Source organism: Halichoerus grypus, chromosome 6, assembly GCF_964656455.1.
Source record: "Halichoerus grypus chromosome 6, mHalGry1.hap1.1, whole genome shotgun sequence".
In the NCBI taxonomy this organism is placed as follows: Eukaryota; Metazoa; Chordata; class Mammalia; order Carnivora; family Phocidae; genus Halichoerus; species Halichoerus grypus.
In genome coordinates this window covers 7513071-7525027 of record NC_135717.1, presented here as the reverse complement: position 1 = coordinate 7525027, position 11957 = coordinate 7513071, and the positions used below count along the sequence as shown (strand labels likewise).

General features: G+C 55.5%; 2 protein-coding genes across 2 annotated transcripts in view; both read right to left on the bottom strand.

The window, feature by feature from the left end:
• Positions 1-2335: 2335 nt before the first annotated feature.
• On the bottom strand, positions 2336-8485 carry MUC3A (mucin 3A, cell surface associated). Its single transcript, XM_078074016.1, has 11 exons — positions 8415-8485; positions 7621-7853; positions 6478-6593; positions 6306-6364; positions 5531-5679; positions 5067-5132; positions 4538-4700; positions 4154-4333; positions 3971-4062; positions 3620-3672; positions 2336-3443 (listed from the first exon to the last, which is right to left on the bottom strand). Exons 1-11 carry the CDS (start codon positions 8483-8485, stop codon positions 3363-3365), a joined length of 1263 nt encoding a protein of 420 aa, XP_077930142.1. The 3' UTR covers positions 2336-3362.
• A 141-nt stretch (positions 8486-8626) lies between these two features.
• Positions 8627-11957, bottom strand: part of LOC144382038 (uncharacterized) — a 28071-nt gene continuing 24740 nt past the window's right edge. Inside the window, exons 3-7 of the mRNA XM_078074015.1 lie at positions 10920-11000; positions 10053-10258; positions 9549-9980; positions 8854-8882; positions 8627-8785 (exon numbers count right to left, since the gene is read on the bottom strand). Coding sequence (XP_077930141.1) covers positions 8627-8785; positions 8854-8882; positions 9549-9980; positions 10053-10258; positions 10920-11000 — 907 coding nt within the window. The remainder of the gene's footprint in view (positions 8786-8853; positions 8883-9548; positions 9981-10052; positions 10259-10919; positions 11001-11957) is intronic.

Below are 11957 nucleotides of genomic sequence, written 5' to 3'. Positions count from 1 at the left end.
CCTCCCAAGGCTGACCCCGCCCATAGCGTCCTCACGTCTGTGTTTGACCTTAAAGCTAATCTATCTAGAATTAATGCACTTTTTTCATGTCCCTAGACGCGCACAGTTCACACCCGCAGCCAGCCCCTCATCCTTTCCCACCAGCCACTCCCAGGCTGCGCTGCTGGGCTTCGAACATGTCAGGGCAGGGGAGAAGGAGGTACTCAAGGGCACGATGGTGGGCTGAGGTGGCACCTGAGGGCCTCTGTTCGTGACTGGGGTCTCAGAACTCCCTGCGTGGGTAATCTCTCTGCCGCCCTGCAGGGCGCCAAAGACTCCCTTCCCCACCACCCCCTGCCCACTCACCACCCCTCCCCAACCACCCTACGGGGCCTTCAACTCAGGGGTCCCCCCTTTCTACCTGGGGCCTTGGACTCACTCCCAGCACCCCTCACCCCAGCGACTCTCCTGCCCACCCCTTCCCTCCAGTTCTTCCTGGTCTCCAGGGTTGAGGGGGGGGATCAGAAAGTCGGGAAGCCACAGGAAATCAGCTTGTAACTGGTTGCTTCCCAGGGAAATGGCCATGACAGTTTCAATAAGGACCCCAGAGCCTGAGTCTCCCCCTCAGCCCTTCAGCTGTTTCTAACTAGAGGCACCCCTTGAGCTCTCCCCATGCAAGAAGCTGCTGGATGCTCCGTCCTTCCCTCCCCAGCCAGGGCTGACAGCCTATACAGTGCCTTTGAGAGGTTTGGGAAGACCCGGCCTTCTGGGCAGATGCAGCCTGCAGGACGAAGGCAGGCAGAGGCCACCATCTAGGTGAAGAAAGAGTCCCTGCTCCCCCAGGGGAGAGGGCTGGAGAGGGGGAGCTGCGGGACACCAGCCCCTCTCAGCCCAGGGCCAGGGGCTTGGTGTAGGCCATCAGCTGCCCAAGCACAGGCCACACCCCTTGCCCTGCTCCCACCCGTCTCCAGGGTGACCCCTCTAGCACCCCCAAAACAGAATGAGGTCAGAGCCCAGGTGTCCAGCTCTTTGGCAGCCCCCTCCCCTGCAAAGGGAGTGGGGGAAAAGAAGGAGGAGCCCTGCCTGAGGCTGGCACACATGGGACCCCCAGGGAGTGCCCGCCCCGATCCCACTCACCCTGAGTCACTGTAGCAGGTGCCCAGAGCCAGAGACCCAGGGTCAGGATCCAGACCACCAGCATCTCCAGATGGGGCCCTGGCTGCAGGGTCTCCCCTCATCAGGAGGGACCAAGAAATGAGAGCTCCCAGAGAAGGACCAGCTATATAAAGGACCCCAGAGACCTTTGCCTTGGGCTAGGGGTGCAGTAATGAGACTGGGTGGATGGTGTGTGGTGACCACAGGGAGTTGGCCAAACAGCAGCCTGTCAACCCTCCCCTCTAACTCCACGAAAGCTGACCGCCCACAGCCAGGGTCCCTACGGTGGAAGCCAGAGCCATGGGTGTGGCCGGGCAAGAGGGAGGGACAGGAGGCGGGACATGTGAGCGTGGGTGGTGGTTAGCAAGGGGCGGGGGCCAAGAAATGCCAGGGAGAGAGTAACTATGGAGGGAGGGGGGACAGTCCTGGAGGGAGTAGCCAGCCACAGGCCAGGCTGACTGAGCGACCCTGCACCTCCACCCCTGAGAAGCCCCTCTTTCTTCCAGCCTTCCTTCCCCTCATCCACCTCAGGCTGGCCCCTGGCAAATTTCCAGTGCCTTCCCCCAGGCCTGCGACCACCAGCCCTTCTGGGTGGGAGTCCCATTCACACCTGAGGCTTTATGGTCCTAGCCTCCACCCCCAGCCACTGGCAGTCCCAGGGCAAAGGTCCCAGGGGCTTTTCCCAAACCCCCACCCAAAGAACCTCATTCAGTCTGCCCCAACCACCCTCAGCCCCCACAGTAGTGGGAACGGGAGGCCCAAGCCCAAGAGTGGCAGGCCCTGGCGTGAGCGTGTCTGCCACCCAGGCTTGTGGAGGCTCAAGGTCTTTGGGGAGGCCCAGCTTTACCCATCGGCGCGAATGGCAACTGACCCAGCCCGGGCCACCCACCCCCCTGACCCGGCCCCGAGCTCCCTATGTCAAGGGAGGAAGGGCAGAGATGACAAACCCAGCAGGCCCCCCACCCGCTGCTGATCCGGAAGCTCGCCTGCCACCATCCACTCCGTCACGAAATGGCCCCCAGTCTCTAGGAGAACAGGCATGGCCCTGAGGGCTTCCCTCAGACCCCTTCCTCCCTTGCTGGGAGAAGCTGGTGCTCCCAGGCCCTCGCACACATCCTCTGGATGCCCCTGTCCTCCAAGTGGAGGTGCTATAAGATGAGGAAGACACAGAGCAACTTCTTCTACAATAAATGCTATATTGTGCTCATGGGACAATGGAGGCTGGCAGACTTTCTTCCCCAAAGGAGATGTTCCTGCGAAGAAGGCTGGGGACTTCTGGCCTCTGAGGTTACTGCGGGGATGGGGGTGAGGCCAGAGAGGAAAGGGACGCAGTGGGGAAGTGCTGGGAGGGTGAGGTAGTAGGGGATGGGGGAGAGAGGGCAATGAAGACAAAGGGCTGAGGGAGCTTCTCCACCTCAGGGCCCTGCTTCTGCTCTTCCTTAAGGCCCCAGAAAACCGGGATCCTGGGCCTTTGGAATCGAGAAGAAGGAATGGAGCCTCAGAATGGGGGACCAGGGCCTGAGAAGCACCAGCTGGGGGGCCTGAGAGGCAGAGGACATCCATACCTGGCTGGGAATGGGGTGTGGAGGGAGGAGGGAGGATTTAAGACTGGGGCCCTGGGATGGGGGGGTGCTAAGGATTTAGGGCTGAGATTATAAGGGTAAGGGAGGCGACAAACTGGGGGAGACTTGGGGCTGGGCGCTGGGCTGGGAGCGATTTAAGAAGCGGGTTCCTAGGGGGAGATCTAAGGGTGGGACCAGGGGTGCAGCAAGGAGTTACATAAGGAGCAGGTAGGAGGATGTTCACAGGCGCAGGTGGGGGACTGGTGGAGGGATGCTCACAGGAGAACAGAGACTGAGGTCCGAGACCCCCAAAGGATGTGGGGAGGGGGATCTGCGAGAGACCACATAAGCACGAGGGCAGACACAGGAAGGTGCATTGGGACAGAGATGTGACAGAGCGCGTCTGGTTTTCACAGTAACCGCACAGGGTATCAGGACAAGGATGCCCTACTCATCTTAACAGGGTTCAGAGAAGTGACTGACTTGGCCAAGGTCCCACAGTGCAAGAGCCTGGATTTGAACTGGGCCCCAGGTGAGCTTCACCCAAGTCAGGAGAAGGATGAGGGTCAGGGAGATGGTCTGAGTTTGCTCAAGGAAACCAGGAGACAGAGTTGCCCAAGTCCTTGGGCCATCCCTTGGAATGGATGTGGTTCAGACGGTTTCTTCTCACTGTCTGGGGCAGGGTAGAGGGGGAGGTGCCGGGCTCGCAGCAAGGACGAGGCCAACCTCAGGTCTCTGGATATGCACCTGCCACAGAATATGTACCAAAGAAGGGGTGAGAACAGGGAACCACCCTGCTCAGGCTGGCTGGAAGGTCACTGCCTTCTGGTCCTAGCCCAGCCCCCTGCCCTGGTGGGTGGAGGGAGGGCGTCTGGACCTGGATCTGGGAGAGTTCCTTACCATCCCCCCTTTGTCCCCCTCACCCTCACATTGGTGTCCACAGTCTCCAAGGCCACCTGGAAGTGTTCTTCCTTGACTAGAGAGAGAAAAGAGGAGGGGAGGAAAGAACAGGAGGAAAGAGAGGTGAGAAGGGGCAGGAAAGGTGGGGAAGGCAAGGTCTGGCAGGGGGGTTCCTGTGCCCCCGGGCCTGCCCTGCAGGGATGGCCCTGGCAGGACCTTCGCCTTCCTCTGGAGGTGCCCAGGGAAGCGGTGACTCGAGCTTCGCAACACGAGGTACGTGTCCGCCCTGGGCAAGGGAGGACGTTGGGTCCTTCCCAGGCCGCAGTGGTGCCCAGGAAAGCCCCCATCCCCCTTCCCCAGGAGGCGGGACTCACCTGTTTGGTCGTCCTCCAAGCCCAAGTTTGAAAAAGTCCCCACAGTGTCCTCATCCCAGATCTCAAACCATTTCCTGTCGTCATCCCAGGACCTGGGTCGGGGCAACGCGCCGCCACGTCAGAGCAGGGCCGCCCCAGCTGGGACCCCTTGGCCGCCCTCACCCCCACTCCCAGCGCGCTCACCGGCCTCCACCTTGGCCACCTCGCCGGGAGCAGGAGCGCGCGACGAAGAGGCTCAGGGACGCCAGCAGCCCCAGCAGCAGCAGAGCCCCGACCCCCGCCAGGCCCCCGACCAGCGCCCTCCAGGCGACGGCCACCTGGCAGCGCGGGCCCGAGAACCAGTGCGTGTCCGTGGAGAAGCAGCTGGAGCAGGGGGGTCACAGGTCACAGACCCTCACCACCTTCCCCGCCGGGTCCACTCGTGCACACGGACCCCTCGGGTGCCGGCAGGTGGGCGGGGCTCCACCGTGGGCCGAGGGGCGGGGGCGGGGCGGGGCCGGGGTGAGCGGCCAGCTGGTAGGCCTGGCGGGCTGTGGGCGGGGCTCCCGCGTGTGTGCTGAGTCTCACCGGCAAGCGGGACCGCTCCTCTCCACAAGGCACTGGCCCTGGTGACAGTCGATGGCGCCGTCCACGCCCAAAGTGCATTTGGTGACGCAGCGGAGCCGGTTCTCCTCCACCAAGGGGAAGTAGAAATCCTCATAGCCTTTGGCAGTGGCGCGGCGACAGATGGCTGGGAGTGGGTAAGGGGTTGCAGAAAGACAGGGACCTCATCCGCTCTACTCAGGGGCCTGGTTATAATGGCTCCAAAAATAGATGGGGGAAACTACATTTCCGAGGGTGGGGTGTCCTGGAGTAGACCCTAGGATTCGATGAGGGGAGGGCAGATCTCCAGGACCTTCACCCTCTCCTCACCTTCTCTGCTAGTCCTCAGGTGGAAGCTACTAACAAGGGCCAGGAAGGGCAGCCCTGCCCGGGGTCACATCACTTGCCTCCATGAAAGGTCTCCTCCGCCTCCCCAGGGAGTTTCAATGGGCAAATGTTCCTGGTGGGAGGGTCATGGCCTCCTGGGGCCACTCAGCCTTTTGCCCACCCTTACCTTCCAGAGTTAGCTCCTTCCTGGTGTTATTGTTCACCTTGATGGAGTCAGGCTTAAAATACAGGGCTGGGGGGACACAGGCACAGGTGGAATTGGGGGAGGTTAAGGGCTCAGGGACAGATAAGCAGAGCAGGGAAGCCCAGGGAGGGGCAAAGAGGGCTCTGTCCCTATGGGGGAGATGTGGAGGGGCCACAAGGGAATGCTCCTCTTGCCTCCCTCATTTCCCTCCGAATAAGCAAGGGTCCTCAGCCATCCTGAAAATTTGGAGAACTGTCAAGGGGTCTTCCCCAGTACCCAGGTTCTGGCAGGCCCTTCCTTAGCCCCATTCTTGACCCAGTTGGCTGTAAACCTACCCCTTCCTCTCCCAATCTGCTGGAAGGACCCCAGGGCTGGCACCTGAGCCCAGAGGCTCCTATCAAAGCTGGTAGCTCTGGCCCTGACCCCTCCCTGCAGCTTTGGCTCACTCTGGTTATTCTGGCAGCTGTCCCCGTTATGGCTGACATTCTGGAGCTCCTCCTTCAGGACTGACTTCATCTTCTCATACTCGTTCTCCAGCTGGGGGCTAAAGGGCAACTCCAGCAGGACTAGATAGTCCACCACAATGCTGCCACTCCTGAGGGGGTCGAGAGGGTCGGGGGTCTTACAGGGTGCTCAGGCCTAGGGCACATAAGTCTTTAGGAGGGCACCTCCAGGACCAACCACAAGTGCACTGGTATTGGGAGGAAGGCAGAAGCAATGAGTTGGGATTCCAGGAACATTATTTGCAGGAGCCACCAGCATCCCTGATTTAATCAGCCCCGAAGGCAGGACAAGGAATGATTAACATTCTCTTGCCTTGCATCAAGCCGTTACCAAACCAGGCCCTCTTGAGCTCTCTGCCTCACTCATGCTGACCCACTCAGTAGGCCAGGTGCCAGCCAGAGAAAAACCAGCTACTGTCCAGACACCAGGCTTCCCACAGTTCTTCATGCGCCACCTCCCTGCATGTCCCATGTAATCTCCTTCCTTCCAAATCATGCTTTAAAAGGAGGGGTGGCATCTCTCCTATAGAGAAATGACCACAGAAAATGATTGAAAAAAAAATCCCCCATGAAGTGATTGGCTCCCCCATCTCCTTCCTTCACCTCTCTCTTTCTAAAATCTGATGATTCCAAAAGGAAAAGATGGCTTCTCCAGCTTTTCTTTGTGCCCCTTGCCCCCACCCAATGCTGCCTCCACAGCCCCATAAGGGTCTCCTACCTCAATGACAGGATCTCCACATCTTTGAACCCCTGCACATTTTGGTAAATCTTCTGCATCTGAAATGCCAAGATCCTTGGGCTCACACCTGAACCTTGTGACCTGCGTGTACCCAGGCGCCCAAGCTCAGCTTCAGGGAAGCACCCTTGAGTTCCCTCCCTTTCCCCATCACCTGATCCCGGAAGGTGTCACTGAAATCCTTGTAGGCCGTGGAAGTGCTGTCATTGAGGTCCGGGAAGAACTCCTGGTCAACAGACACCTCCATGCCCACTTCGGCATCCACAGTGTCTGCGCACAGCATACCCTGCTCTGGTCACTTCACCATCCACTCCCGTCTGACACCACCACCACCACCGCGACCCGGAGGTTCCTCCCATTGCCCCTCTCTGCGTTCCCTGAGGAATGACTGAACAGTAGCAAGAAGGAAGATGGGATTTTTCCCCCCACAACCAGAAGATCGGATTTCTAGGATTTGTTGTGCTGAGATGTGGGAAAGATTAGAGGTAAGGAGGCATAGCAGTCAGGCCTGTGGTCTCTCCCTTGTCTGGCCCAGTGTCAGGCAGAATAATGGCTCCCCAAGATGCCTGTGTCTTCATCCGCAGACCCTCCGGATATGTTATGCTACATGGCATGGGGGAATCAGGATTGCAGATAGAATTTAAATCGCTAATCAGATGACTAAAATGGGAAAATTAACATGGATTACTGGGTGGGCTCAACATAATCGTAAGAGTCCTTAGCCTGTGGAAAAGAGAGACAGAAGAGGTCAAAATCGGTCACAAGATGTGACTACAGAAGAAAGGCGCAGAGATCTAATGTTGCCAGCTTTAAAGATGGAGAGAGGGAGCCTTGAGACAAGGAATGTGAGAGGCTTCAGAACCTAAAAAGAACAAAGAAATGGATTCTCCCCTAAAGCCTCCAGAAAGGAACACAGGCCCGCCGACACCTTAATGTTAGCCCAGTTAGCCCCACGTCAGACTCCTATCTACAGAATTGTAAGACAATACATTTGCATTGTTTCAGCTGCTAAGTTTATGATAATTTGTTACAGCAGCATTTAGAAGCTAATACAGCTCCTAGCAGCCCAGACTGGGAAGGAGACCACAGGAAGGAGTGTGATCCCAACCACCTCCTGGAGGTGAGGGTGGAAAGGAGGCATGACACGGGGTAGAGGAAAGCATGGGAGAGAAGGCAGGGATGGAGGAATTAGGCAAAATGACATGAGTGTTGACAGGCAAATCACAGGACTGGACCCAGGCAGAGTCAGTGGCATCTCCCAGGAGAAAGTGCAAAAGGCAGGGCTCTGGCAACTCACCCAGATCCACCTGTCCCACCACAAACTCGCAACGGGAGCCATAGAAGGTACTAGGGCAGTGGCACATGAGGCCATCCCATTTACCCCCATTCTGGCACCTGATCTCCTGGAGCTCACAGTGGTCCCCAGAGAACCCCAAGGGGCAGTGGCAGAGGCCCTGCGTCCAGGTGCCACCATTGTCACAGGTGCCTGGACAGCACAAGAAAAAAAGGAAGTTCAGGATAGGGCTTGCCCTTGGTGACAGAGAAATTTATCAGAGGAGAGAGAAGAGGGAACAGGGAAGCAGGAGGTCCAACCTGGCGTGGTGGTCAACCTAGACTGTGTGGTCATCTGAGTAGTGGTCGAAGTGGTCCTGGGTGACTTAAGGGTGGTAGTACTCTGAGGGGTAATCGCCAGTGTTTCTGGAGTCTTGGTAGTGGTTGGGGTGGAGTGAGTCGACTTGATTGAAGTCACCATGGCAGTTGGAAAGCTACTGCTTGGTTTCGTCGTCAGTGGGAGGGTGGTGAATCCAGGCATATGTGGGATGGTTATAGAATTGGTGTTCATCCAGTTTCCACTGGTGGGTCTTGGAGCGCTTGTCAAAACTGTGTAACTGGGGACAGTCCCAGTGCTGATAGAACTAGAACTAGGAGCATCTGTTATGCTGTTGGTAGGAGGAGTTTCCAGAACAGTAGAAGCGTCCGTACGCATAGGAAACACAGTTGTCATACTGGTGGAACTAGGAGAGGTGGCCATCTCAGTAGTAGAAGTAAACACTGACATTGGGATGGTGGCCATAGAAGTAACTTCACTACTTGGACCCATTTCCATACATGAAGTAGTGGGAGAGGCAGGTGCTATTGTAACTGATATAGATTCTGGACATGGGGTGGTAGAAGAAATAAAACAGGTGGTGGTTGTTTCAGTAGCAAAGGTCTTTAGAGAAGATGTGACTGGAGTCGTTCTTATAGTTTCAGATGAAAAAGGAGTAGTGAAAGTAGTAGCAGAAGAGCCTGTATTTTCCATTCTAGAGAGAGGTGAGGATGTAGAAAGAGAGGCAGTGGTGGTGGTGAGCATTGAAGTTACACTGGTGGATGCTAGAGAAGAGGACATTATTGTTGTAGATATTGAAGAAGAGATAATAGTACCAAAAGAAGTAGTTATTGCATTTGTAGATGTACTCAGACTAGGGAATGATAATGTTGGAGAAACACAAGAAGTACTGGGTGGTACTGTGGGGGTGGGTGTTGTTACCAACATTGTAGTAACAGTCATGGCTGTTTCTGGGGTAGAGGGAGTGGGCGAAGTGGCTGTGATCGGGGTAGAGCTTGAAGTGTTGGTGGGAGTGGTGATGTCAGTTGTGGCCACTGTGACTATAGGGGTGGATGCAGCCCTGGTACTAAGGAGTGTAGTAATCAAGGTGGATGAAGGGGTAGTGTTTGTGGTCGAATTGGAGACTGATTCTGTGGTTGGGGCAGGTGGAGAAGACAGATGCATACTCATGGCTGATGTCAAGGTATTGGTGGTCACTGGAGTAGAGGAGGTAAATGTCAGAGAATCAACTGTATTCGTGGGAGTGACTGATGATGTGGTTGCAAGAGGAGAAGTAATCTCTGTGGTGAGAGACTGCGTCCAAACAACCCCAGTGGGAGTTAGTGTGGTTTTCCAGGTGGATGGGGCATGAGAGGGGGTGACAGTCATCTTGCGTGTATATGCAGTAAGTGTAGTAGAGGAGGGTAGCCCAGTGGTCGGGGATGTTGTGTGTGTGTCACTGGTAGTGGGTGCTGGGGTGGATTCAGCATTTATGTGCCACGTATCTGTGCCTGTTGCATATGAGGTGGTACTCTCTGTCTGTGTGGTCCCAGTACTGCTGGTAGACATGGGAGAGGAGCCTGCAGATGCAACTGGAGTGTCTGTAGCAAAGGTAGGAGGTAGAGTGCTGTGCGTACTTGTGGGCATGGTTGCCATAGTAGGCATCGTGGTAGAGGTTGTGATGACACTGGATGATATGTCTGTATTCTGGACAGTGGGGCTAGATGGGATGATGTATGTGGGTGTTGCCACTATGCTGGAAGCAGTGATTGTGGAGGTGAGGTCAGTAATGGTAGTCAGTGAACCAGTGGTAGCCCTGGCTGTAGGGGTGACGGTTGTCCGTGTTGAGTGAGGCATGCCTGTACTAACAGAGGATGAGTTTATGGCGGTGGTTATCCTCGGGGTACCAGTGGTAGAGGGAGTTGGGGTTATCGCTGATGTGGTTGTGCTTCCTTTAGAGTAGATGTTTGAAGAAGTGACACCTGGGGTACTGTGTGGTATTGCAGGAGTGGGCGTTGTTACCACAATCGTGGTAGTGGTTTCTGGAGGGGAGGAAGTGGGCAAAGAGGCTGTGTTCAAGGTGGCCATGGTTGAAATGTTGGTGGGAGTGGTGATTTCAGTTGTGGCCACGGTGCCAGTACTAGTAGGAGATATAGGGGGGGATGTGACATGGGTTGTAGGGAGTGTAGTAATCAAGGTGGATATAGGGGTAACATTTGTGGTCCAGCTGGAGACTGATTCTGTGGATGGAGCAGGTGGAGAAAACAGATGCATACTCGTGGCTGATGTCAAGGTATTGGTGTTCAGTGGAATAGAAGAGGCTGATGCTGGAGAATTGACTGTATTCCTGGGCGTAATTAAGGATGTAGTTGAGGGAGGAGAAGTAATCTCTGTCATGAGAGACACTGTGGAAATGTCTTTTGTAGGAATAAGTGTAGTTTTCCAGGTGGTCATCTTGCCTGTGTGCGTAGCGGCTACAGTGGGAGAGTGTGGTTCTGTGGTTGTGAATGTTGTATAAATATTGGTGGTAGTGGGTTCCAGGGTGGGTTCAGAGGTGGCGGATGTGGTGGAAACCATTGTGTTTTTTGGAGTGATTGATGGTGTGATTGGAGAAATCGAAGTAATTCCTGTTGTGAGAGTTTCTTTAGGGGTGTCACTCCCCAGAACGAGTTTTGTCTCCATAGAACTCATTGTTTTCAAAGTAATTGGTGTAGTGAGTGCAGCAGTCGTTTCAGTAGAAGCAGATATACTTTGCGTTGTAGGTGTTGTTAATATATTTACTGTTGTGGGATCATGAGTGGTGGCAGTTGCTGTTCTGAATGTACTGGCGGTGTTCGGAAATGAAGCTGTGGTTGTAATCAAGGTGCTACTGGTGATGGGTGAAGAGTTGTTATCAGTTACGATTGCTGAGATGTTCGTGGCAGTTAGAGAAGTAGAAGTGATGATTGGGGTAAGAGACCTGGGTGTATGAATGCTTGCTGTGGTCTGGCTAGCGCTTTTTGTGGTACCAGTAGTAGAGGATATCGGAGTATGGGAGGTTGTGTGTGGGGTTGAGACAGAGGAAGAGAGTAGGGCCATGGTTGTGGGAGCTGTCCCCAGAGTGGTGGTGGTAGTGGGAGGAGAGGTTATGGCTGAGGTGAGTCTCTCGGTGGTGGTCAGGGTCATGCAGGTGGTGGGGTAAGTGGTAGTGATTATAAGGCTCGTGGGATTGATGCACTTTGTGGTGCTCGTGTAGACAATGAGGGTGGGTGGAGTGGTTTCCACCTTGATGACAAGCTTGGACATTGGGATTGTTGAGGTGTTGGACTTGACTGTAGTTTTGAGCAATGCCTCAGAAATAGGTTTAAAGTGAGGGGAGGTGGTGGGAGTGGTAAGTGTGTGTTCCCTACTGTTGGGAGCTGGAGGGGCCCTGCTGGGGATGCTGAGTGGCCACCGTGCTGCACCTGTGGAACGTGGGGAGTTGCTGAGAGCAGTGTGAGCTGCTTCTGTTCTGGGAAAAAGCTCAGTAGAGGTGGATGCAGCCATGGGGAACGTGCCTACATTGAGGATAGAAGAGAGGGCTTCATTTGCAGATGGCGTTGACACCATAAACCCCACGGAGCTTAGTCACTACCCCATTTTCCAGATAGTATCACAGAAGGTAGGAAGTTCCATTGCTTATCCCTCCGTCAGAGGCAGTTTGGGGCTAGGGCCTTTCAGGTTCTGAAGGGGACGCCCTCAGTCCTTTGGCCCCTCTTCTGAGTGGGGACCTTCCAGCCCTAGGGACGGCTGTGCTGAGCATGCATGTTCTGCTGAGGGTCCTCCCACCTCACCCCTTTCTCCACACATACATGTTTCCCTTACTCTGCTCCCTCCTCTTCCCCACCTGCTGCCCAAAGTCCCCGCCCTTTGGCTCTCCTCTGCCCTTCTCCCTATGACACACTGCTGTCTGGGCTGACTCTCCTCTTCCAAGAGAACCCCACCAAGTCTGGGCTTGGGGGGGGGAACAGATCATGGACACTGGAGCCATTGGGTCAGAGAGGGGAAAATTGCATAGAGAACAGCAA